This window comes from Haliotis rubra, unplaced genomic scaffold (assembly GCF_003918875.1).
Source record: "Haliotis rubra isolate DU_JTF1 unplaced genomic scaffold, ASM391887v1 Scf43, whole genome shotgun sequence".
In the NCBI taxonomy this organism is placed as follows: Eukaryota; Metazoa; Mollusca; class Gastropoda; order Lepetellida; family Haliotidae; genus Haliotis; species Haliotis rubra.
The window spans coordinates 1,439,965-1,464,670 of NW_025767113.1; the positions used below are offsets into that span (position 1 = coordinate 1,439,965).

The following is a 24,706-nucleotide window of genomic DNA, read 5'->3' on the forward strand; positions in this document are numbered from 1 at the left end:
TTACAGAGTGACTACACTTTGGTAGTTGTGTTCACTATCTACATCACTGTGGGCATTCCTCCATCGCTTTGATGTACAGAGTGACTAGACATTGGTAGTTTTGTTCACCACCTACGTCACTGTGGGCTTTCCCCCATCGCTGTGATGTACAGGTTGACTAGACATTGGTAGTTTTGTTCACTATCTACGTCACTGTGGGCTTTAACCCCATCGCTTTGATGTACAGGTTGACTAGACATTGGTAGTTTTGTTCACCATCTACGTCACTGTGTGCTTTATTCCATCGCTTTGATGTACAGGGTGACTAGACATTGGTAGTTTTGTTCACCATCTACGTCACTGTGGGCATACCTCCATCGCTTTGAATTACAGAGTGACTAGACATTGGTAGTTTTGTTCACTATCCACGTCACTGTGGGCTTTACCCCCATCGCTTTGATGTACAGGGTGACTAGACATGAAATTTCCAACGTTTGAAGTATGAATAAGTGGGAAATTGCTTTCTCCTAGCGGTGTGTAACTACAGCCACGTGACTGGCGATTCCGCCAGGTGGCGTTGATTAAGGGTATATATAAGGTTGATGAATTTAAATTCGTTCTCTCGCTTGTGCAAACAAGACCGTACATCTTTAAAATGGACACAGACGCCAAATTAGACGCCATCTTGAAACAGCTGAATGCTAATAAAGATCAACTGGAAGAATCCTTTAAATCCCAGCTCGGTGCTTTACGACAAGAGTTTAGTCAAGCTTCTACTGATTTGAAGAAACTCAAAGCTGAAAAGGATTATACGTGGTCAAGGGAAGGAAATAAAATACAGTACAATTTCAACAGTGAGACAGTAGATTCTTTGAATACAGTTCTTTTGTCGATTCAGAATCAACGTTATGAAGAGGCTGAGACGGTTCTGACGTCAGCGATAGAAAGTGTCCAGAAAGAAATAAGCACATCAAAATTGCGGATTCTAGTGAAGGGGCTGGGGAAACTGTGAGAAACTATGTTGCTAATGATCTCGCTGATGATTCTGACGATGACAAAGGATTACTTCGGCTGAAAACAAGGCAGTCAGGAAACTTCGTCAAAAGCGTGCACGCCAATCACCGTAATCCACATCTAGGTCAGCTCGCCGCTCGTCGTCGACGGTCGCTCGGCCATTACAGTTTGCTGTGCAGCCTGTTCCTGCTCTTCAGCCTAGCCAGCCTGCTCTTTTTCGTGCAAAAAGTCAAAGGTCAGGTTCATGCTTCACCTGCGGTGAGTTCTCGCACTACCGACGAGACTGTCCCTACAGCGTCAGTACATCTAAAGCCTCGGTGGTCACAGGCGGAGTCTCGACCCCAGTCAACAAATAGTCAAGATCTGTCAGTTAAGTATTCTCATTGTGTTGATGTTGAGATCAATTCTTACAAACTAACTGACGACTATAATGAGTATGAGCAGGGTTTATCAGAAATAATTGTCAAGGGTAGGCTCAAACAGAGTTTGGGTTTTTGGCGTCAAATTGGTGCGTCACAATTTGTCATTGATTTGATTGCTTTTGGGTATAAAATTCCATTTATATCTATCCCTCCTTCTATGTTTATACCTAATAACAAGTCAGCTCTCAAACAGGATGGTTTTGTCACGCAGGCCATTGAAGAGCTGATGATGAAACAGTTGATCCTGACCTGTCATGAACCACCTACCGTAGTGAATCCTTTAACAGTATCTGTTCAATCTTCGGGCAAAAAACGACTAATTCTTGATTTGTCCAGGGTGAATGCATCTGTCTTTAAAAGAACTGTGAAATATGAAGACTGGAAAACTGCTTTGAACTATATTGATAAAGATGATTGGCTTATAAAATTTGACATCCATTCAGCTTATCACCATATTGATATTTATCCTGGTCATACAGATTACCTTGGGTTTGCGTGGCCAGACAAAGCTGGTAAACTTTGCTTCTAAAAGTTTATGGTTTTACCCTTTGGACTCACATCGGCACCCTATGTGTTTACGAAAGTGACTAGACAGCTGGTTAAAAAGTGGAGGTCAGACGGACACAAAATAGTCACATTTTTGGATGATGGTATTTTGTCTGGATCCTCATCAGCTACGACATTTTCAGCAGGATTGGATATCAAGAATGATCTGCTCTTATCTGGTTTTGTACCTAAAGTTGAGAAATCTCTGTGGGTCCCTTCACAGAATATTGAATGGTTAGGATTTGGTATTGACACTACTACGATGACTATTTCTGTGCCAAAAGGCAAGATTGACAAGGTTAAACTTTCGATTGTTACTTTGCTTCAAAGCATTTGTAAGCCAATCTGTGTAAGGTCAGTTGCATCTGTCGTGGGTCAAATCATTGCCATGAAGTTAGTTGTGGGTCCGGTATCACAACTTATGACAAGATCAGTCAGTATAGACATTCTCAAGGCAAGTTCGTGGTACAGCAAGATTGTTTTGTCGGATATCAGTATCGAACAGTTGAAATTCTGGTACGAGAACATAGAAACATATGATTCTAGATCCCTTTGTACAATCAGCTACTGCTACAACTGTTGTTTATTCAGATGCGAGTGATGTTGGATTTGCAGGCTATAGTGTTAATGTAGATTGTGTACCTAGTTGTGGTCAGTGGTCCAGTGAAGAAGCTAGGCTTAGTTCAACTTGGAGAGAGCTCAAAGCTGTGCAATTGGTGTTTGAAAGTTTGATTTCAAGGTTAAGTCATCAACACGTGAAGTGGCTCACTGATAATCAGAACGTTGTTAACATTATAACAAAGGGGAGCATGAAGCAACATCTACAGTCCATTGCTCTGAAGATTTTCGATTTGTGCCTAAAGTATAGTGTTGAGTTAGAGGTTCAGTGGATTCCCCGTTGTGCTAACCAAAAAGCTGATTTTTTGAGTCGGTTGCTTGATCGTGATGATTGGGGTGTTTCTCAGGATGTTTTCATAAAGTAGATGCTATTTGGGGACCTCATAATGTGGATAGATTTGCTTCTTACTATAATACGAAGTTGGAGCGTTTCAATTCTAAGTTCAGCAATCCTGGGAGTCAAGCGGTAGATTGTTTCACAGTCAACTGGAGAAGAACTATGAGCTGGATTGTCCCGCCTATAGGTTTGATTCCAAGGGTCATCAAGCACTTGAAAGAATGTCGTGCAGTTGGTACTTTAGTGGTTCCCGAGAGTGGCCTTCTGCGTGTTTCTGGCCGTTGATATGCGCTAAAAACGTGTTCATTCCACAGATCAAAGATTGGATGTATCTTCCCACAGTTAAGGAAGCGTATACAGCTTCTAGGATACAAGGGGGTTTGTTCGGCCAGACAGATTTAGATTTTAATATGCTTGCTCTGTTCATTGATTTTCGTTAATTTATGCTGTATGTGTTTACAGAGGCTTTCCAGCACGTGTACAGGGACGAGTTGAGTGATCTCCCAGATAGTTTTAGAGCATTGGCTGATGATATCCCATCGATGTTGTCTGGAGCTGCAGCTGATTCGACAAACAGAAAGTATCAGTACGGGTTTGCTGCCTGGAAAAGTTGGGCGATATGTAATGAGATTTCTTTTGATTTACCTGTATCGCCGTTGCATTGTGCATTATATTTGGTATCAGTAATTCAACAAAAGTGAAACTGTTTCCCCTGTGTTGACAGCTTTTTATAGCTTGCGCCATGCGCATTCAAGAATAGGACTTTGTGAGTCCCACTGCTAACGGTTTGAGTCAAGAGTGTCATGGAAGCAGCTAAGAGGAAGCTGGGTAAAGCTGTAGTTAAGAAAGAACCTATCACGGTAGCTATTCTTGAACGCTTGTATGATGACAAAATACAAGGAGCTGGGTTACCTGAGCTTAGATTGCTTTTCAATGTGTTTATTGGCTTATGCAGGATTTTTGCGATCAGCCGAGTTATTGTATATATCACGTTCTGATGTTGTATTTTGTCAATCTCATATGCTTGTTTTCATTGAAAAATCAAAGACTGACATTTACAGAGATGGTGCATGGGTTGTTATAGGTCGTACACAAACAAAGCTTTGTCCAGTAGCTTGTTTAGAACGTTATCTTGATATGGCTGCGATTGAGTCTGATTCGGATCAGTATATTTTAGAGGTCTGACAAAATGTGCTTCTGGATATATCATGAGGAAAGGAAATGTTCCTATCTCATACACAAGATTAAGAGAGATATTCATTGATGCTTTACGTCCTTATGTTGATAACATAAAAACAGTATGGTTTGCATAGCTTGCGCAGTGGTGGAGCAACGGCGGCTGCAAAATAACGGATTACCAGATCGAATGTTTAAACGTCACGGACGATGGAGAAGCGAAAAGCTAAAGACGGGTATATAAAGATAGTTTGGAGCAAAGGATGAAAGTTTCACTGTCTCTTGGCCTATGACTTTCTTTGCATATTCTCACCAGTCACAAGCGTATTCCAGTAAACTGTGTTGTGTTGTGATGTTGTGGAACGATGTGATTAGGAGAAATGAAATTTCCAACGTTTGAAGTATGAATAAGTGGAAATTGCTTTCTCCTAGCGGTGTGTAACTACAGCCACGTGACTGGCGATTCCGCCAGGTGGCGTTGATTAAGGGTATATATAAGGTTGATGAATTTAAATTCGTTCTCTCGCTTGTGCAAACAAGACCGTACATCTTTAAGTGTGTCATATTATGTAAAATGGTCCATGTGTGATTAATCATATTTACTGTTTCAGGTCATCAATTTGACTGGATCATTGGAGTAGAGATGAACAAATTTAGTAAGCTGTAAGCTTCATGTATTGTTCATTGGCCTGGCAAGTCATTATAATGTTGCATCTATTCTATATGAAGGTTTTGGCTGGCAAGCCATTATAATACTGCATGAGTTTGTTCTTCTTTGGGCTGGCAAGCCATTAGAATATTGCATATTTCTATATGAAATATATATTTGAAAGCTATGGGCTGGCAAGCCATTAGAATATTGCACATTTCTATATGAAATGTATATCTGAAAGCTACTCGGCTGGCTAGCCATCAAAATACTGTATGTGTTTGTATGTTTTTGGGTTGGCAAGCCATTAGAAATTGCCTTTTCCTATATCATATGTATATATGTAAAGCTGTAGTTTGTATTCAGCTGGCCTGGTAAGCCTGTATATTATTGCATATTCCTGTATGAAGGAACTTGTAAAATATGTTGATTGAATATTGCTAGACTGGTAAGCTATCATGATGTGCATATGGCATTTGTATAATTTCCTATAATAATCTTGAATTTAATTCAAGTTGTGTTGTTTGTATTCCAGTGTTGTGACTGTTTATGTAATGCACTGTAGACTGTATACATACAAGATTGATATGTACTGTAAACCCTCCAGTATGTGCTGTTACATTCGTAGAGGGACACGGTTCAGAGTGTTTTCTGTAAGAGTTTTTATCTCTGGTTTTACGTGTCGGGTTTCAGCAGGTAATAAAGATATCATTATATTTCTGCATAAATATACAATCATTTCTTTCTGTACGAGATGGGTATAATATATACCAAGTTGAGTCAAGTTGTGTTGTGTTGAGGTTTGTAAATAAAACGGTCGCACCAGTCACAAGCGTATTCCAGTAAACTGTGTTGTGTTGTGATGTTGTGGAACGATGTGATTAGGAGAAATTGGTAATTTTGTTCACCACCTACGTCACGGTGGGCTTTACCCCCATCGCTTTGATGTACAGGGTGACTAGACATTGGTAATTTTGTTCACCACCTACGTCACGGTGAGCTTTACCCCATCGCTGTGATGTACAAGAAGACTAGACATTGGTAGTTTTGTTCACTATCTAGGTCACTGTGGGCTTTCCCACATCGCTGTGATGTACAGGGTGACTAGACATTGGTAGTTTTGTTCACCATCTACGTCACTGTGGGCATCCCGCCATCGATGTGGTGTACATAAGACTGATAACCACTTAACGCTAACAACGCCTCAGTCAAGAAGGAAGAGTTCATATGGATCCCTGCCCGTGTTGTCTTTGACAACCAAGATGCCGACCAAGCAGCTAAAGCGGCACTTACATACCCAGAAGTTAACTTGAACATTCCCTCATCTATATAAAAACAAAATTAAAAGCCTATGAAGATAAAATATTCTCCCTAAAGTGGCCAAATGGATAGCAAAATTCAAATTCTAAACTGAAACATCTACTCCAAAAACCACTCAAAACCCTAAAAAGAACTATCATAAATCCAGAAATATTGACACGGCGATAAGTTACAAACAGGTCACACAAAATTAAAGTCCCATCTACATAACATTAAAAAAAACACACACACCAAACAAACAAATGCACACACTGCATGGAAACAGAGACGTCCGATCACGTCCTACCACACTGCATACACTACAAACAACACAGCGTACACTGGACACCTAACGCTACAATGCCTCTAACACCACTACATAATATCCAAACCTTCAAAGCCAAAGGCATATTCTTATCGAAACTGGTAGTTGAGGTCGCTTATAATCCTACATAACCAACAAGTGCTAACAGAAAAAAGATACAAAACAAAACATGAGAAAAAATAAAAAATTATAACAGCCGAACCACCCCACAGCTGATCAACCTTACAACTAACTACTGGCAAATTTCCAAATTCCAAATTAATACAAATTTAATTATGTAATACCAACGCCCCCTTCAGGTTGTCATATCTATCTGTAAAATCACCCCTCCTTCGATCAAGCACTAAGACGCAATATGTAAGAACGCGCACGTTAAATATCCAAATCATCACCATCATCATACTCATCATCATCATCAGGGCTGATGAGGACGGTAAAGAAGGATGTGAATCTTTGATTAGTAATGTATTTATTGCTGATGCATTTATGTATATATGTTACATTGTGGAACTCTATATGTTTTACTATGACTACAGATATCGTAGTGACTCAGAGGTGCGATTAAATGTCTTGTATAACTCATTAACCTCAACCTCACGCCTCCAATCAATATTCACCTTGTAAAACATGGTATCATTGTAGTATGAATCTTTGTCCTGGGCCGGCGATTGTCTCAGTCTGAGTGTTGCGTCTCCTCAGTTATCATTGGACAGTACAATGATGTTCGGTGTGATGAAGTGGAATATCCTAAACAACAACTGACTGACATAGTACAATAGTTCAATGTTTCACATGTAAGAAGAAGGACTCGTGTGGAACAGATCGCTCGGTCATTTCGGCATCAAGCGGGTCGGATGGCTTATGTAGAATCTTCTTCTTGAAGAACATCCTGGCACTAGAAACAGCAACCGCAGCACCAACAATAACACCCCCTAATGTACCGCCGACAACGGCGCCGATTACAGCCGGGCTTGTCGTCTGCATGGGTAGTGACTCGTCCGACTGCATGGGTAGTGACGTGGCCGACTGCATCGGTAGTGTCGTGGCCGACTGCATGGGTAGTGACGTGGACGACTGCCACGGTAGCTTTGTTTCGGCAGTTACTTGGCCTGGAAGTGTTACTTGTTTGAAAGTTGCCATAGCGATGTTGGATTTATGAGAGTGGTGATTGACTTCATCAAAGGTCACCATGGCAAACCCGACCGACGTCCAACCAACGGGTGTCTTGATCGTCATCTCCTCCCTGCTGTTGGCGGGGCTGGGCACCAAATGTCCAGATTTGATCATATTTGGTGTCACGTTTAGGCAAGACGAGAACTCATTTCTCAGTGCGTCAGTAGTTTCTGCGATTCGTATTTCATATCTGGAAGCTGAAAAATATACTTAGAAAATTGATTTAGAAACAGGAATCAATCTGCTGTCTAGAATGAACATATGATATAAAACGTCCAGAAATATCGGTGGTGCGAGAAGGGATCTGACTCTGTGTGCCTTATCTAAAATACGAGGTTGGTCCACATTCTAAACTAAACAGACTGGTACCGTCTACGTGCATGAAAAATGTGCATCAAACTGCTGTTTGGTGTTTCAAAATGTATTTCGAGATTTTTAATTTGAATTACTACAGCAGAATTCACTTCTACGATCATCGCTAAACGACATTGTTGTCTCATTAAAAGTATTACTGAAAACGTTTTAATGTGTCTTATTCTTGTCTAATGACCAAGTTCCATTCAGCTGTAAACATATATATTTTACCGGCTCATATGGCCCACGTCCTTCACGGTAGAACTGGGTGCCCATTGCTTCTCAAAATGTTATGTCATAGTCATAACTAATAGTCATAGTCTTTGTTTACCTATCGTGGATGTACCGTCATATTAAATCATTCATAAAGAGATACCCTTCAAAATGAGGACAATTTATGTTGATAACTGTTGTTCTTTATCCATGGTGGACCATGGTGTATCATGGTGGGTCATGGTGTATCATGGTGGGTCATGGTGTATCATGGTGGGTCATGGTGTATCATGGTGGGTCATGGTGCATCATGGTGGGTCATGGTGTATCATGGTGGGTCATGGTGCATCATGGTGGGTCATGGTGTATCAATGGTGGGTCATGGTGTATCAATGGTGTATCATGGTGTATCATGGTGGGTCATGGTGTATCATGGTGGACCATGGTGGACCATGGTGTATCATGGTGTATCATGGTGGGTCATGGTGTATCATGGTGGGTCATGGTGTATCATGGAGGGTCCACAAATTCAACTTAAAGAAGTCATAGTCATAGTCTTTGTTTACCTATCGTGGATGTACAGTCATATTAAATCATTCATAAAGACATACCCTTCAAAATGAGGACAATATATGTTGATAACTGTTGTTCTTTATCCATGGTGGACCATGGTGTATCATGGTGGGTCATGGTGTATCATGGTGGGTCATGGTGTATCAATGGTAGGTCATGGTGGGTCATGGTGTATCATGGTGGGTCATGGTGTATCATGGTGGACCATGGTGTATCAATGGTGGGTCATGGTGTATCATGGTGGGTCATGGTGGGTCATTGTGTATCATGGTGGACCATGGTGTATCAGGGTGTATCTTGGTGGGTCATGGTGTATCATGGTGGACCATGGTGTAGGTCATGGTGTATCATGGTGGGTCCACAAATTCAACTTAAAGAAGTCTAACGATTTACAAATGTTTTGTTCCATATCTCCGACGGATGAAGTTGCACCGTTATTTAAAAAAAAACGGTTATGTACGTACGTTTCATTAACTTTCACAATATTCAAACCAGCACTCCCTTTATGTTGCACGCAACACAACAAACAAAATATTTACCAGTGCCGACATTGAGATCGTCCCCAGGTGCAGTCCAGGTCAAGGTCACTGTATGATTTCTGGTATCAAAAGAGATGACCTTCAGATCGGTGACTCTACTCGGGGCATACACGTCTTTTCCGTTCTCAAAGCCATCCACGTCCATTGCACCAGCAGAGGTTGAGCGGGTGAAATTCTCGGCAAGTTTAGTTGTGACAGAGGGAGTAGCGTCTGGAAACAAAACCATGTTCTCAGGTTACAGATCTACCAGGTAACAGTGAATGTTAAGGGATGTAAAGCTCAGTTACCATTACCGGCGTAATGTAGTGACAAATAATGCCCTCATCTAAACACAATTAGATCCATACTGTGAAATCTTGAGTTTGCCCTCCCGAAGGCTGGACCTCCCTGAATGAAGTAGCGTGTTTTGTGAGCGATGGTCCTCACGTCTACATCCAGGGAGTATCTCTCGTTTCCGCTGAACTGGGTGAAGTACACGGAATACACCCCGTCGTCGGCCATGTTGTCCGGCACTGGAACAGGGACAGCCTCTCGTTAACGATGTTCATGTATATCAGAGTAGTTGGTCTCACTTGTACTTAGTGTGAATCTAGTTATATATAAGGTACCATATATTTGGGATTACAGTATTCTCAGTAAAGTACAGATTCTAGTTACATTTTTGGTTGAATTCCATCTGGGATTCGAACCCAGACTCTCAGTCAGGACCCGCCAGCACATAAAGTCAGCGATCTAACCGACTCAGCCACCCAGGTGAAAGTGGTATACTTGGTGTACCGACCTGACGAGTGACGACTGACACGGCTTACACGACAGAAAGCTTTGAATACAGAATGTCATTTAGAAGGTGGTTCATGTAATACTAGAATTTGTCATATTTGGAATTACACTTCCTCAGTGACGTCACTCAGTCTGCTTCTGCTTCTATACACACACCACCTAACCAATAACCAAAGTTACATCTGGACACTTGTGGACACGTACATGAACATACGCTTAAAGGAGCTGATGACCCCGAAGTGACCCCGAACTGATATGTTCTCATCGACATGGTTACAGAAAGCTACAATTCAAAATTTAATATAATGCACAAGACCCTGTATCTAAACGTGTCACACCTGAAACCACGTGGTCACTATGTGCATCCAGGAGTACTTCTCATCCTTCATGAGAAATGCTGACTCCCGTCAAACGTCATACAAAACAACCATATTGGAAACACACATACATACAGTCTTCATACTATGTCCGATGCTATAGTATACTATATATTTTCCACAATCTGTAGATAGATCCACGTTATACTTACATGTCCCGTCATCCTTTGGTTTTAGAGTCACGGGAAGACCAGTTGGTCGTTCTACAATCACAGTAACGTCAGCGTCGACAACGGGGGAGTAGCCTTTGCGTACACTGACATAGACGATAGGTTTAACTGGGTTAGCTGCGGAGAGATCAGCGCCCGTGGAGGACAGCCAGGAGTTGATCTCATAGGGTTGGGCGTGGTCCGCGGGGAGCGCTTTCACCACAAGGGTCACTGTGCCAGATGTCGGGCTCCACAGTGAATAGCGCCATACCCCTGTCTGAATACATAAACAAAGTTAAAACACGAATGTCTCTGTGATGACTGAAACGGCCCATGATTGGTTTAGTAATAAAGTCTTATACCTGTGCTTTGTGGAAGTTGAATCTGACGATGTTGAGTGTGTGGTCGATGGAACATTCACTACTTCCTGAGGTATACTTCACGCCATCAGGGGATGACAAGGTCACCTAAAACTCAAGAAATGGCAATATATGCTGCGTGCACACGACCATATACATGTAGCTTGTCTAGGACGCTGGCTTCAGTGACTTGAAGAATGAACCCACGTACCGTCACTGATGTTCTATGCGGGAGGGTGAAGACAAACATTGTATCACTCCCTACTGTAGCGTCCATAATTACGTTGTCTTCCACAGTTGTACCGCCAGTCACAAACTTAGCTGCTCTAAATATCTGAAAACAGACCAGGAATTACGTTGGTGTAGGGACCTAGGGACATGGCTTTGAACTTCCAAATTCGCCTTGAACATGGAAGTTGAAGATGTGATCGTTCTGTGACAGGTAATAACAAAATCCAACATTGTTACATTGAAAGTAGTCACAAAACACATTCGAGTTCATTCCATATACTCCCGTTGTCAGGGATGTACATCTTCACAATGGAGGGGCACTCGAAAGGAGGCCATGTTCATAGTTAGTAAAACCCAAATCTGGGTATTCTGACTTTTAGGAAACGTGTGAAAGTGTTCAGTTTTAAGTCGCTTTTAGCAATATTCCAGCAATAGCACGGCGAGGGGACATCAGAAATGGTCTTCACACATTGTACCCATGCGTGCCTGGGTCTTCGGCGTGATGAACGAACGCTTTAACCTCTAGGCTGCCCCATCGACTCCTCGTGCGAAAGAGCACGTGAGCATGTCAGAATGGATCTTTGCCAAGCTTAGCACCCAATACAACGAAAGAGTTGAAATAGCACTGGGTTCCTTCAGGCAGTTGATCCGACCAGTCCGACATCTGAGAGGCCCGGACTATTCTACAATGTTCCAGGAGTCATTATATGAAACCATCTGACCCAAGTGGTTGTCACAAACCATCCTATATATCATGTATGACTTTCCTGAAAAGGAATGTATGACTACATTAATGACTTGAATGCAACGATGTCGTGAACGTACCTCTATACGGACCCTGTTGTTACAGATGGATATGTCTTTCATCAAGGTCTCGATGACGCTGTCCAGAACGGTGGAGGTGGCGCCCTCAGAGTAGTAGGCGTATTGGCCACCTGGTAAACATCAGCAAGCCAATGAAATAATCTCCCCCCTCCTGATTCCCATCTCATAGCTTCATGAAATGTTCCGTAGGAGCAACAGAGCATAGAGCATACAGATAAGAGTTGACTGACCTGATTCATTTGCTAGTTTCCCTATGGCACGGGCAGCTGCACTACTGTAGGCCACTGCGTGTACCCGGACTCCAGCCTGGAGTAACTGTCCTTTCATATCAGCTACGTAAGGTCGAACGTTCTCCTCTCCATCTGTGATCAGCACTATCCTGCCTTCCTTTAACGCACCTGCATCGTGTAGCATCTGTCCGCAGCAGTTTATAGTCCATGTATGTAAATATACACATAATGTACAGCAGTCGGAGTAACAATCGTCTTTCATCAGCATGCATGACACATACACTAAACGCCAAAAGAAACCTTACTCTCCTTCCTTAATGAATGGGGTACCTATCTTCAGCTGGCGTTATGATGCGTGGACGTCCACTTCTTGGTCTCTCTACGGGGACCCTAGGCTGTCTGAAGCCCTGAATAAATCTTATAACCGTGATGGCATCCGAGGGCGTTGGCAACGGCATTGTATGGCGACCCCATCTGCTCAATTACAATGGCTCCTTCTCTATCTTCAGCTGTTAATCGTGGCATATTTCTCGTACTTGTGTATCATATCATGCATTCTAGGCTCTCTTTATACCCTACAGAATCATTCTACATGTGAAATGGATGCTAATACTGCTTCAATATTACTGCGTTTTGGCAACTGATACTGCTATGTGTGAACAGAAAATGGAAAAAGCAAAAATGTTAACAAAGATAATTTCAGATATTCCCAAACTTTTTTTCACAATATCACAGACACGTTTTGCTTGTTTTCACTCATGCAAATCAGCAAAAAATGTTTTAAAACACTGAAATCATGGGAATGATTATTTGTTATTTCTTGTTGAACAGTTGCTTCTTGTTTTAATAGTTGAATTTTTTTTTTTCAACCTTTCTTTTGGACATCTAAATCATTGTTATTGGTTTATTTCGGCATGGACGAAAATAGGACAATTTATCGTCTCTTAAAAAGATGCATTTCAGTTGAATATGAATGCATTTGAGAAATATATTTCGTGATTTGCATAAAGCTGTGTTGTTCACCTTTCCTGTAAACTAATACCTTCTAACATATCTTTGATAGTTTTTTAAGTAATTCGTAAATGTAGGAGGGTTACGTTTCTTTTGGCGTTTAGTACACATATTCTGTAAAACTACAAATAAAGATAAAGTTCTTTCTACCTGTTTAGCAAGAAGGAGTCCACGACCAATCCCGGTGGAACCTCCATAGTTATTCTGTGTCGGCAGCTGGTTTGAAACACGGTCTCTGTCAGCGGTCGTCGACAACAGCGTCAGTGGTATTGCTGTAGACGGGGTGGAACTAAACGTTACCACCCCGACCTTGGTTCCCCACGGGAAGGATATCTCTGATGAGTTTGTCTGCTGTCTGACTTTGTTTGAAGTAGCGGTTGTTCTAAAACACATTTCCATTTCGATACCGCATTACACATCCCATAACATGATGAATATAAGACCAATATAACATTGGCACTCAAACCGTTTCGTGTGTACTAAATATCAGACTGTTAAACCACCCTATATTGGGTTATAAGTCAACTCTTACCGATAGCATTGAACCGGAAACATCCAGGACAAGGACCACGGGTCTACCACAAACTTCCCCTCCAGTGTGTGTTGTAGTTTTAGCATTGAACAGAACGTTGAACGTCGGTCTTATCTCAGCCTCGGTCTTGTTGACGGGTGGGTTGGTACCTCCCCTGAAGTCGGGGCTCTCCAAGATGACGTCCCAGGTGCCCTTGCCCCCACACATCTTGTTATGCAGGTTCGGGGCCAGGTCGTTGTGAAGGTAATCCGGGTCATTGGTATTGCTCTCACAAAATGTAGTCACCTGCAATATAATGTATGATGTATCCTGGGCACTTGCTGTGGACAGCAATGCTGAAAGTGCCCAGTGGTCACATCATGAAAAACACCAAAACCAATGTATTCCGAGTTAGAACCGGATGTCCACATATGCATGTAGCAATCTTTTGTGGTCAAAGCATTCACTTAGACATTAATCTGTGTGTATCCACTGTATGACGTCATCAGTTGTACTCATCGGGGAAAACGTTGTACAAACCACAACGTATTACTGAGCAATATTCAAGTTATTGCTTTTTTCAGTAAGCTGGGCCACATAATCTGATTGACATCATGATCAACAATTTAACGACCTTGACCACCCCATTCCATTCTTAATGGCTGCTCGGTACCAAATCTAACCAGATCGTTACGGTCGAAGCCGAAACATCTCAGGATATAATACTATCATATATTATTTTGTATTGTTGACCTTATTTCAATGAATGTATTTTAGTCCTAATATTACTATACCTGTCAGTGTTTCATATTACAAAATGTATCTGTATGAGGGTAGACAAAGTCCCTAGTATGTCGTTTTTCTCTTTTATACCCGTCACGAGGCAAAATGAATCGGTGAAAACACTTTACCGATTTGACGAAGACATCGTTCATGATTGACGCTCTAGCCGTGTTGCCGTCCACGTCCGACAGAAAGTAGCAGTCCTTCCCTGGCAGCTGTGTGGCCGGGTCGAGGCTGCAGTCCCCGTGTAGCTGGCCCTTGATGGAGTCGGTGCAGCCGGTGGGCATCAGGGTGTCGTCGTCCAGGTAGAAGTTGGGGAAGTCGGTGCTGCCAAGTCCATACTCATCAAACACGCCGTAACGGAGATGCGCGAACTCATGGACGAGTGTCCGACCTGCAATTCGCGGGTCAAGTGTTTTCTATGCCATTGACACGTTTACTTATATCGAATTGACGACGTTGTTTACTCAACTTTAGAAACAAGTAAATACGTAATGGTAAATCTGACTTGATATGAGCAGCTTTACATATTCAACTTCGACACGAGACATACAACATCCGCTTCTGCAGGGGAATCGACACACAAAACGACATCCGCCCATACAACATGATCTGCTTCTGCAAGGGCATCGACCCACAAAACGACACCCGCCCATAAAACAGCATCCGCTTCTGCAAGGGAATCGACACACAAAACGACACCCGCCCATAAAACAGCATCCGCTTCTGCAGGGGAATCGACACACAAAACGACATCCGTCCTTACAACATGATCTGCTTCTGCAGGGGCATCGACCCACAAAACGACATCCGTTCATACAACAGCATCCGCTTCTGCAAGGGCATCGACACACAAAACGACATCCGTCCTTACAACATGATCTGCTTCTGCAAGGGAATCGACCCACAAAACGACATCCGTTCATACAACAGCATCCGCTTCTGCAGGGGAATCGACCCACAAAACGACATCCGTCCTTACAACAGCATCCGCTTCTGCAGGGGAATCGACCCACAAAACGACATCCGCACATACAATAGCATCCGCTTCTGCAAGGGCATCGACCCACAAAACAACATCCGCACATACAACAGGATGTGCCCACTCAATAACGGTAAGTCCTGGTGATTAACCGTATCATGATAAGTTGGTGAGATAAAGGCTACCTACCTCCCTGGCCCCAGTTTGTCTCCCTATACCGAGTATTGAGGACATATTCCGGTGTGAGGTGGATGAACTTCCCAGGCGTGCCACATCCAGCAGGCTGCTCCGTGTAGGGATTGTCCCCATATACTGGAGATGGCTGGTCGATTCGGATATCTGCTTCTTCAAATGTCTCATCCGTCGCAGTGCCCCAAGCTGGCTGTTTAGACCACGTGCCTGGGACAAGGAACGTGACGCTGCCAATGTAGGATCGTCTCCTGGTTGCCTGGTACAGCGCCCAGGAGGCATCAGTGATGATGCTCTGTAAGGAGAGACATGATTGGACATAATACCAACATGTGACGTTTTACAATGTCATGTTTTTTTTAGTGTGAGATTGAGGAGGACGAAAATTAATACCGTGATCGTATCACGACATGTTACAAATTACACGTGAATGAGTCATTGGTGATATTACCAGTACCAAGGGAGGAAATGTATTGATAACAAAGACATCAATCATGGTGGGCGAGCCAGACCACTAAAAATGTAACATTGAGAATATATACATAGCTGCATAGTGTGTGGTGTCATGTTTAAACAAGTGCCTCTGTCGCTTGATAAACAGAAGGTGACATGCTGTATGTTGTGTCATGTTTAAACAACTCCCTCTGTCGCTTGACAATCAGAAGGTGACATGCTGTATGTGGTGTCATGTTTAAACAAGTCCCTCTGTCGCTTGATAAACAGAAGGTGACATGCTGTGTGTTGTGTCATGTTTAAACAACTCCCTCTGTCGCTTGACAATCAGAAGGTGACATGCTGTATGTGGTGTCATGTTTAAACAACTCCCTCTGTCGCTTGATAAACAGAAGGTGACATGCTGTATGTGGTGTCATGTTTAAACAACTCCCTCTGTCGCTTGATAACCAGAAGGTGACAAGCTATGAATGGTGTCATATTTAAACAACTCCCTCTGTCGCTTAGTTAACTAAGTACATCAAATAAAGTGAAATTAAGATTGCAAATCCTCATAATTTTACCTTGCCAACTGAACATTAAAATCACAGAATTTTATTCAACTTAGGATAAAAGTTGTTTAACAAGCGATCATAGTTTCAAATCGCTATTATTGGTTTGTATTAGAAGGGGGTACGCGCAGCACTGAAACAAATGCACGTGCGGCACGTGATGAGCGTTACCTTGGACTACCGTAGAAACCAACCGTTCTTGTTCTCGGGGTTTCATTTAATGTGCATACCTCCTTGTAATACAAATCAATAACAACGATTTGAAACTACGATCGTTTATTAAACAACTTTTATCCTAAGTTGAATAAAATTCTGTCATTTTAATGTTCAGTTGGCAAGGTAAAATTATGAGGATTTGCAATCTTAATTTCACTTTATTTGATTTACTTTTTTGTTTAAAGTGAAATTCATTGGTGCGTTTTCACTGCAAACAGACTATAAGTCCGAACCCTGTGTGTAGATCATGGGTCCACACACCACACTTCAGACCTGGAATCTGTCAACCTCTCGAACGCCATTTAGACGTCAGGAAACACGCTCCATCTCGACGCTGGATAAAATTTCGAACTTGATCACTGTAGTAGACCAGTTTCTCAGAGTGGATTCTTGTCCCAAAGCAGAGCAGGGATATATAGGAGTCTGATATCACACCTTTCAAAGGTTAGATTCATCATAGCGTTTCTCTAACACGCTCCTCTGTACTGTAAACCTTGCTCACCTTCATCTCGGATATCATGGTGTGGTTCTCTGGGACGCTGTCGTGAATGGCAACAACGAGGTTGTCATATTTGTTGTTGTGGATAGTGAGGATGGTGCTTCTGGTCGGGGAGAGTTGGAGAATCAGGAGAACCATCAGCAGGACAGGAGAAGACATGGTGCTGGACCTCAGAACAGGTGCTCTCTCTCTGTGAGGAGACCATGGACTTACACAGGCTGTAGTGGCGTGAGGCGTAGTGCACCTGGTTAACTAAGCAACACACTCGTTGGTTATCAAGACACAGCTTATCTGGTACAGTCGCTTTGATGGACATTTCTGTAAGTCCCAGTAAATCTCATTGAATACACAATGCTATTTTTAAAGTGGCGAAACGTTACATATGTTATATTTGGGGTTACACTTTCTCGATAAAGTACAGATTCGAACACACAGTCTCAGAGTCAAGCATGTAATCTCTAGATCACATCATCGGTCTAACCCACTCAGCCACCTCTCTTTGGCCATTCGTTTTGAATGGTATCTTATATTATGTTATCCTATGACAACGAAAAATATTTTTTCACAAAGCGGCATATTAAAATGCGAAAACAGAAATCGATTATCAAGTATGTTGTACGTTATTTGCCAACAGTTATTTGAGTACCATTTTAATCTGTCCCTCTGTTTCCTTGTACCTTATGATTTTGTCCGCGCGACCGGATGGTGGAACATACAGCGTTCTTCTACCAAGTGTCCTTGAGGAGTCGGTCTTGTTTGAAAATATTCAAAGGAAATGTTCCTAAAATACAGATGAGAAAACAACAGTCATTTGGCATCTACAGCCACATATCACCGCCTCTAACCTTACCAGCGCTAGGAGTGTCCGGGTGGTTATTCAGTCGTGTGTACACACAGATGTGCACTAAGGACAGATATACATGCCCCTCGATACGGTACAGCTTTGAATCTAATTTCTCCATGTAAGACTTTCTGATACCGAAATTGCAGGGGCTTTGCTGACACAGTAACAAATGCTTGTCGGTTGACGAATGCAGGCTTTACGGACAGTTAAATCAATGAAGGCATAAGCTGATAAAGACAAATAAATAATCAGCCGATTATGTAAACCTGACTCACTTGACAAAAACGCCACCATGTTATCTGCATTGCCCTAGGGGTAACGAATTAGCCTGTCAACGTCGGCAGCGACAACATACGTAAATACAAAACGTGATTGCTTCAGAATAGTTAGTCTCGAAAATACATCTCATAGTTCGTAAATAGCGAAATAGTTATGGAAATTATGGTTCAGTGAAAGTAAGTCCTAACAACAGGTGTTCGTGAGAAGGGTTAGATGTCCCGATCTTACCTCAGACATACGCCCCTTGATACGTCCAGAGGGCCAGGGTGTCAACAACAGTGATCCTCCGTGTAGAGAGTGGTTAAAGCGTTCGTAGACTCGGGTTCGATTATTCTCATGGGTACAGTGTGTGACATCCAAAACTAGTGTCCGTCAGCAAGTAGCGGTGGGCCATAACATGGTGCCAGGGATGGAAACCTAGATCGCATACAGTCTCTTCCCGGCAAACAACGAGGCTGTTCTAAGTAACTGTGGAATGTACTCACTTGTTGTCAACTGCACTGTCATATCAGCTTGTGTCGTGGTTGGTCATACAACATGCATGAATAAAAAGATCAGCCTGCAACAGCTACTGTCTCGGTAGGGGTTCCGGGTAGCTGATCCCCAGCAACCGGTGCTGGCAGGGCGGTCAGGCTCGGGGACTTGATTGATCGCCAGCTTCAAGTAATTATAAATGAGGTTTACATGTTATTGTTACATCTTACACAGGCTGACACTATTCAACTTATAGACCTACGTTTACGAGATAGTTGGTATTAAACAGTATATAATCGTTTGTGCTATTTCAGTCACAGATTGAGTGTAACGCCCTCTAAGACGTCCGTGGAAACATTTACAAAAGGCTATACTCTTGTTTCTTCCTTAGCTTCTCCATCTCAAACTATACACATGAGCAGTATGCACTGTTTATGATAAACACGGAAATACAACATGTTATTATGTATGCTTTGAAAACCCAATCACACGTATTTAAATGGTAGCTTAACATATTTTACTCTGAATAAATCAAAAACAAAATTGAAATTGATATTCGGTAACAGTTTACTTGCAATCTGAGAGGAATACACAAAAATCTGAATATCAGCAATGTCTGTAAGTATGGTCAGCATGACTGCGCCACCAGTCTGACTAGGACACAATATTCTGGTGGTTGTGGTGATCGTGTGATCTACCACTGGTGAAAATCAGCAACGCCTCGCGCGGATAACATCTTACTGGCAACCAAGCGTTGGATTCTCAGCATTGAAACCCTCTGCCATTCCTCAAAGAGTGTCTAGGTCAGTGTCTTGGTCAGTTAACTTGCTCGTTGAATAATGCCCCAAAGGCGCTCGATGAGGTTCATATCGGGGCTCTCCGTGAGCCAAGGTAATGTGTGTTTTATTGGCGTTGTTCTGCAAATAGGCGAGATGGTTCGAGAACAGCGAGGTCAAGAGTTACCATCCATGAAAATCGGACGACTGACAAGAGAATGGTTATCTGTAATAAATGTGACACGATTGTGGTATCCAGTGGTTCCATTGGTAACGTTGGCATTTGATGGTCCTAGGTACTGTAATGAGATCTGGTCGTATGAAACCTCTCAAGATATCTGACCCACTGCCATCAGGTTCAGATGCATGGATCGTCTCTCCTTACGTACAACGGCCGTTTGTGAGATAGCGACTTTCATCAGACCAATGAACCCAACATCATGTCTACAAGTTGCGGTTTTTACGCAGCCCCGCACAACATTTTACTTTCCTGTCTGTGTCTATCTGTGTTGGAAAGGCGTTTGATCATACTGTTTCCTCTTTCTAATGCTACTGTAGGAGAATGGGACTCCCACACATCGGCGCAGCTCTTCGACAGGGCTGATGGTATTACTTCTTGCCAAATGTATTAGGGCACGGCCATCACGGTCATTTACTGCCCCGGTGGCCACGCGTCTCCTAATGACGGTGTTGTTCATGTTCGAGATATCCCTACGTTACGCATGCTACTAAGACCTGCAATCGTGTATTTGTTAAGACGTTCAGAAAACTGTTGTGCACATGTTGCTGAATGGTCACTTTACAAATGGCATTGTGTATTCGTAGCTTTCGGCCGTGGGGGCCGTGCCAATTTACTCAGAGGTGTACACAACGTACGGGATCTAGACTACCAGTTGTCAGAGTTCCATATGTTATAGATGTCGCGATGGCTGAGTGGGTTGGACTGACTTTGTGTGCTGATTAGGTGCTTTCCGGATGGGCCTCAAAACATAAAAGTAGTAGAATCTACTTTATGGAGAAAGAATACTTCCAAATATAACCTATACTATATACAGAGAGGAAGTACAAGCGGGATGCACATGCAAGGTGTTCCAATAATGTGCTGTGACAATACCTGAAAGAGGTCAGACGTCAGGCAAACATTGGGTCAAACGACGTACTGGAAGTTTAACAAAGACAAGGTGTGGCAGTGACCAGTGACAGTCTCTGAATAGTCACTGCCACAGCCTGTCTGTTACACTGGTCTCTGTTACACTGTGTCTCTGTTACACTGTGTCTCTGTTGCACTGTGCCTCTGTTGCACTGTGTCTCTGTTACACTGTGTCTCTGTTAAAGTGGTTTCTGTTACACTGGTCTCTGTTAAAGTGGTCTCTGTTACACTGGTCTCTGTTACACTGTGTCTGTGTTAAAGTGGTCTCTGTTACACTGTCTCTGTTAAAGTGGTCTCTGTTACACTGGTCTCTGTTACACTGTGTCTCTGTTACACTGGTCTCTATTACACTGTGTCTCTGTTACACTGGTCTCTATTACACTGTGTCTCTGTTACACTGTGTCTCTGTTACACTGGTCTCTGTTAAAGTGGTCTCTGTTACACTGTGTCTCTGTTACACTGTGTCTGTGTTAAAGTGGTCTCTGTTACACTGTGTCTCTGTTACACTGTGTCTCTGTTACACTGTGTCTCTGTTACACTGTGTCTGTGTTAAAGTGGTCTCTGTTACACTGTGTCTCTGTTACACTGTGTCTGTGTTAAAGTGGTCTCTGTTACACTGGTCTCTGTTACACTGTGTCTCTGTTACACTGTGTCTCTGTTACACTGTGTCTCTGTTACACTGGTCTCTATTACACTGTGTCTCTGTTACACTGGTCTCTGTTACACTGTGTCTGTGTTAAAGTGGTCTCTGTTACACTGTGTCTCTGTTACACTGTGTCTGTGTTAAAGTGGTCTCTGTTACACTGTGTCTCTGTTACACTGTGTCTCTGTTACACTGTGTCTCTGTTACGATGTGTCTGTGTTAAAGTGGTCTCTGTTACACTGTGTCTCTGTTACACTGTGTCTGTGTTAAAGTGGTCTCTGTTACACTGTGTCTCTGTTACACTGTGTCTCTGTTACACTGTGTCTCTGTTACACTGGTCTCTGTTACACTGTGTCTCTGTTACACTGTGTCTCTGTTACACTGGTCTCTATTACACTGTGTCTCTGTTACACTGTCTCTCTGTTACACTGTCTCTGTTCCACTGTCTCTCTGTTACACTGTCTCTCTGTTACACTGTCTCTGTTCCACTGGTCTCTGTTACACTGTGTCTCTGTTACATTGTGTCTCTGTTACACTGGTCTCTGTTACACTGTGTCTCTGTTACACTGTGTCTCTTAACGCATGGTCAGTAACACATACTTAAATCTCGTCTGCGTTATTACTGGCTTGTGTAAGGTTTGTATTATAAGCGGTTTCTCGTATTCTGTGATATTCTATAATATTCTATAATATTCGGGGATTTGTGTAATTTTGTGATCTGTGATACTAGGTATGATGGTTGACACGTGATTGACACGGCGACCGCCTTCAAAGTACATTAGAGAGGAAATATTAACGCACTTCGTCCTTCACTTTTCCATGTCCGGAACACAATTAATACACCATGCAGTATATAGTGTTACACTGTCCTGTATTCACATCAGCTGGCCTTAATTATATCTCTGCAGAGCGTTTAACTTTGAATCAGGTTAACGCTGAAACTGTGTACATTACTTTTCCGGAAATGTGGAATCTAAGTTTTACATTTTCAGGGAGTATTTTTTTTATCTCACAAGAAATTGTACTAACATACAGGCGATACATTGTTTCTTTTTTAGATATTTTCCTCTGTAGATGTTGTCAAGGTAGGCGAGAAGAAACAGCCGTGTTTCGCTACAGATAGTCGATAGATTTTCTGTGAAAATATATTTATATCATAGTCGCAATGTTTTATCAGGACAATCCAACGTTTGTTTGTGGCGGTAACAAAGCTTATCCATCATATGGCACATCAGAATACTTCAGAATACGAAATGAACTACTTACGTCAAACACCTATAGATGTGTGCATGTTCACCGATTATTCTAGCATTTGGTAAATGTTTTCAGAACACAGGACCAAGTATTATCCCAGATACCATCAAGATGGTATCAATTCCGCCCTCTGTTGCCTCCTTGAGCCATCCGTACAAAAAAATCAACTCCTATGATCCCCAGTAAATTAAGGTATGAAGTCACGTGTTTGTGATTCACGTTTCAGGTTACTATTTAGTAATGCGTGGCATTTGTTTGTTTAAAGAGTGGACCTTTAATACCTGAAACAACACAATTTACACTGTCAGTGTGTTCGTTGTACAAGGTTCGTTTTACATCGAGCATGAAGACCCGTAAATCGTAGTCAAGTAGACTGATAAAATGAGTGAGTGAGTAACTCAGCAATAGCCCATCCATATGGCGGGACTGATACAATGAGTGAGTGAGTGACTCAGCAATAGTCCATCCATATGGCAGGACTGATAAAAGCTGGCAGTAGGTTGAAGAGACTGTAGATCATGTGGTCTTTTCATTCAACTCGATCGTCACCAGTTTGGGTTTCTTGGTACCCGTTCCTGCTAATGACAACTTGTGCCAGTCTTCTAGTAGACATCCGACATGTAGACACGCTGCATCCCATAACAGACATTGGATGGAACCAAGCGAATGACAACAGTATGGTGAAAACCCTATTTCCTCAGACATGGACGTTCTTGTCCCTTTCACAAAGCAGGAGTGAAACACCGCGCACCTGCGAGGGATGGCGTGGCGTGGCGTGGCGTGGCGTGGCGCGGCACACACAAACACATCGTCACCTTTTTAAGAGTTTCTTTGCAGAACATAGATTGTCGTCGGTTTTAGACGAGAATAAGATGAGGAGGTTTGTCTATTAAATGATTTGTCACACTTTCCCGTGATAAATCGGACGCTGGTGTGTTCTTTATTGCACGATCTACGCCTATGAGTGTTGTCTTGACTACTTCGCGTTGACAGTCTACTTAATTATAAGAGAAAAAAGCATATTCTCTTTTGGCACCCATCAAGATTCACTATCAAAGCAAATCCAAAACACATTTTATTTTTGTACATGTAGTTTTGTGTACATCTGTAAATCATCTATACATCAGTGTGTCACTTTTGGTCTCATTTCGAGCTTCGTATGTATGTATTACAATATGAACCCGTGAAGATCCGGGTTAGAATTGATCTCCAGTAACCCATTCTTGTCGTAAGAGGCGACTAACGGGATCGAGTGGTCAGGCTCGCTGACTTGGTTGACACATGTCATTGGTTCCCAATTGCGTAGATCGATGTTCATGCTGTTGATCACTGGATTGTCTGGTCCAGATCCGATTATTTAAAGACCACCGCCATATAGCTGGAATATTGCTGAAACTAGACTCACTCACTATTACAATATGACCAGTTCGTCGAAAGTAACGACAGTAGCCAAAGCCGTATTAAGATTTTGGCAATATTCCAGCGATATTACGACGAATGATATTCAGGGATATGTTTCACACACTGTACAAATGTTTGAAATTGTACCCGGGACTTCAGAGTGACTTTATAGTCTACATTACATGTTCTGCACATGACATACACATTAAAGAGTGTCGGTTGTTTAGTACCTGAAGACTTTCAGTCTGCCAGAGCTCTGGGGTAGCCGCGAGTATAATGTGAAAGTCCAGGTCAGTTTCTTCTAACCTAAGAATCTCCCTTTTAGTGTTCCTCGCCATGGGTGTCTGGACTATTACTGATAGCAAGCACACTTGTTCTGTCAGATCGGCATATATCAGCAATTATGTGTCCATCTAATGTACGATCGGTCATTTATGTTTCAGTTGGTGCCTTTCCTCGGCAAATTCGTCAAACAAAAGAAAAGGTCCCAGAGCAATGTTCAGTCTGGGAAGTGTAATCTGG

The 24,706-nt window shown here is 42.5% G+C and overlaps 3 protein-coding genes across 3 annotated transcripts; 1 reads left to right on the forward strand and 2 right to left on the reverse strand.

Moving 5' to 3' along the window:
* Window positions 1-634: 634 nt before the first annotated feature.
* On the forward strand, window positions 635-5,203 carry LOC124288936. Its single transcript, XM_046725527.1, has 4 exons — window positions 635-819; window positions 969-1,363; window positions 3,379-3,526; window positions 4,704-5,203. The coding sequence occupies exons 1-4, from the start codon at window positions 635-637 to the stop codon at window positions 4,714-4,716; spliced, it is 741 nt and encodes a 246-aa protein (XP_046581483.1). The 3' UTR covers window positions 4,717-5,203.
* A 1,942-nt stretch (window positions 5,204-7,145) lies between these two features.
* LOC124288937 (calcium-activated chloride channel regulator 3A-1-like) lies at window positions 7,146-15,229 on the reverse strand. Its single transcript, XM_046725528.1, has 12 exons — window positions 15,058-15,229; window positions 14,602-14,867; window positions 13,803-13,996; window positions 13,330-13,561; window positions 12,169-12,352; window positions 11,939-12,048; window positions 11,094-11,216; window positions 10,886-10,990; window positions 10,527-10,800; window positions 9,565-9,729; window positions 9,218-9,427; window positions 7,146-7,735 (listed from the first exon to the last, which is right to left on the reverse strand). The coding sequence occupies exons 1-12, from the start codon at window positions 15,227-15,229 to the stop codon at window positions 7,146-7,148; spliced, it is 2,625 nt and encodes an 874-aa protein (XP_046581484.1).
* Window positions 15,230-15,636: 407 nt separating this feature from the next.
* Window positions 15,637-17,522, reverse strand: LOC124288938 (calcium-activated chloride channel regulator family member 3-like). Its single transcript, XM_046725529.1, has 2 exons — window positions 17,367-17,522; window positions 15,637-15,939 (listed from the first exon to the last, which is right to left on the reverse strand). Exons 1-2 carry the CDS (start codon window positions 17,520-17,522, stop codon window positions 15,637-15,639), a joined length of 459 nt encoding a protein of 152 aa, XP_046581485.1.
* Window positions 17,523-24,706: the final 7,184 nt, after the last annotated feature.

What these genes read in the sequence shown, in the direction of transcription:
- LOC124288936 (XM_046725527.1), top strand. Translation starts at nt 635, where the DNA reads ATGGACACAGACGCCAAATTAGACGCCATCTTGAAACAGCTGAATGCT. An exon ending in AGGGAAGGAAATAAAATACA is followed by an intron (nt 820 to 968) that starts GTACAATTTCAA and finishes TGCGGATTCTAG; the next exon opens with TGAAGGGGCTGGGGAAACTG. An exon ending in AAATAGTCAAGATCTGTCAG is followed by an intron (nt 1,364 to 3,378) that starts TTAAGTATTCTC and finishes ATGTGTTTACAG; the next exon opens with AGGCTTTCCAGCACGTGTAC.
- LOC124288937 (XM_046725528.1), bottom strand. Translation starts at nt 15,229, where the DNA reads ATGTCGTTTTGTGTGTCGATTCCCCTGCAGAAGCGGATGCTGTTTTAT. An exon ending in ACGATGTCTTCGTCAAATCG is followed by an intron (nt 13,997 to 14,601) that starts GTAAAGTGTTTT and finishes ATTATATTGCAG; the next exon opens with GTGACTACATTTTGTGAGAG. An exon ending in GAAACTAGCAAATGAATCAG is followed by an intron (nt 12,049 to 12,168) that starts GTCAGTCAACTC and finishes GATGTTTACCAG; the next exon opens with GTGGCCAATACGCCTACTAC.
- LOC124288938 (XM_046725529.1), bottom strand. Translation starts at nt 17,522, where the DNA reads ATGTCTTCTCCTGTCCTGCTGATGGTTCTCCTGATTCTCCAACTCTCC. An exon ending in CCATGATATCCGAGATGAAG is followed by an intron (nt 15,940 to 17,366) that starts GTGAGCAAGGTT and finishes CTCTCCTTACAG; the next exon opens with AGCATCATCACTGATGCCTC.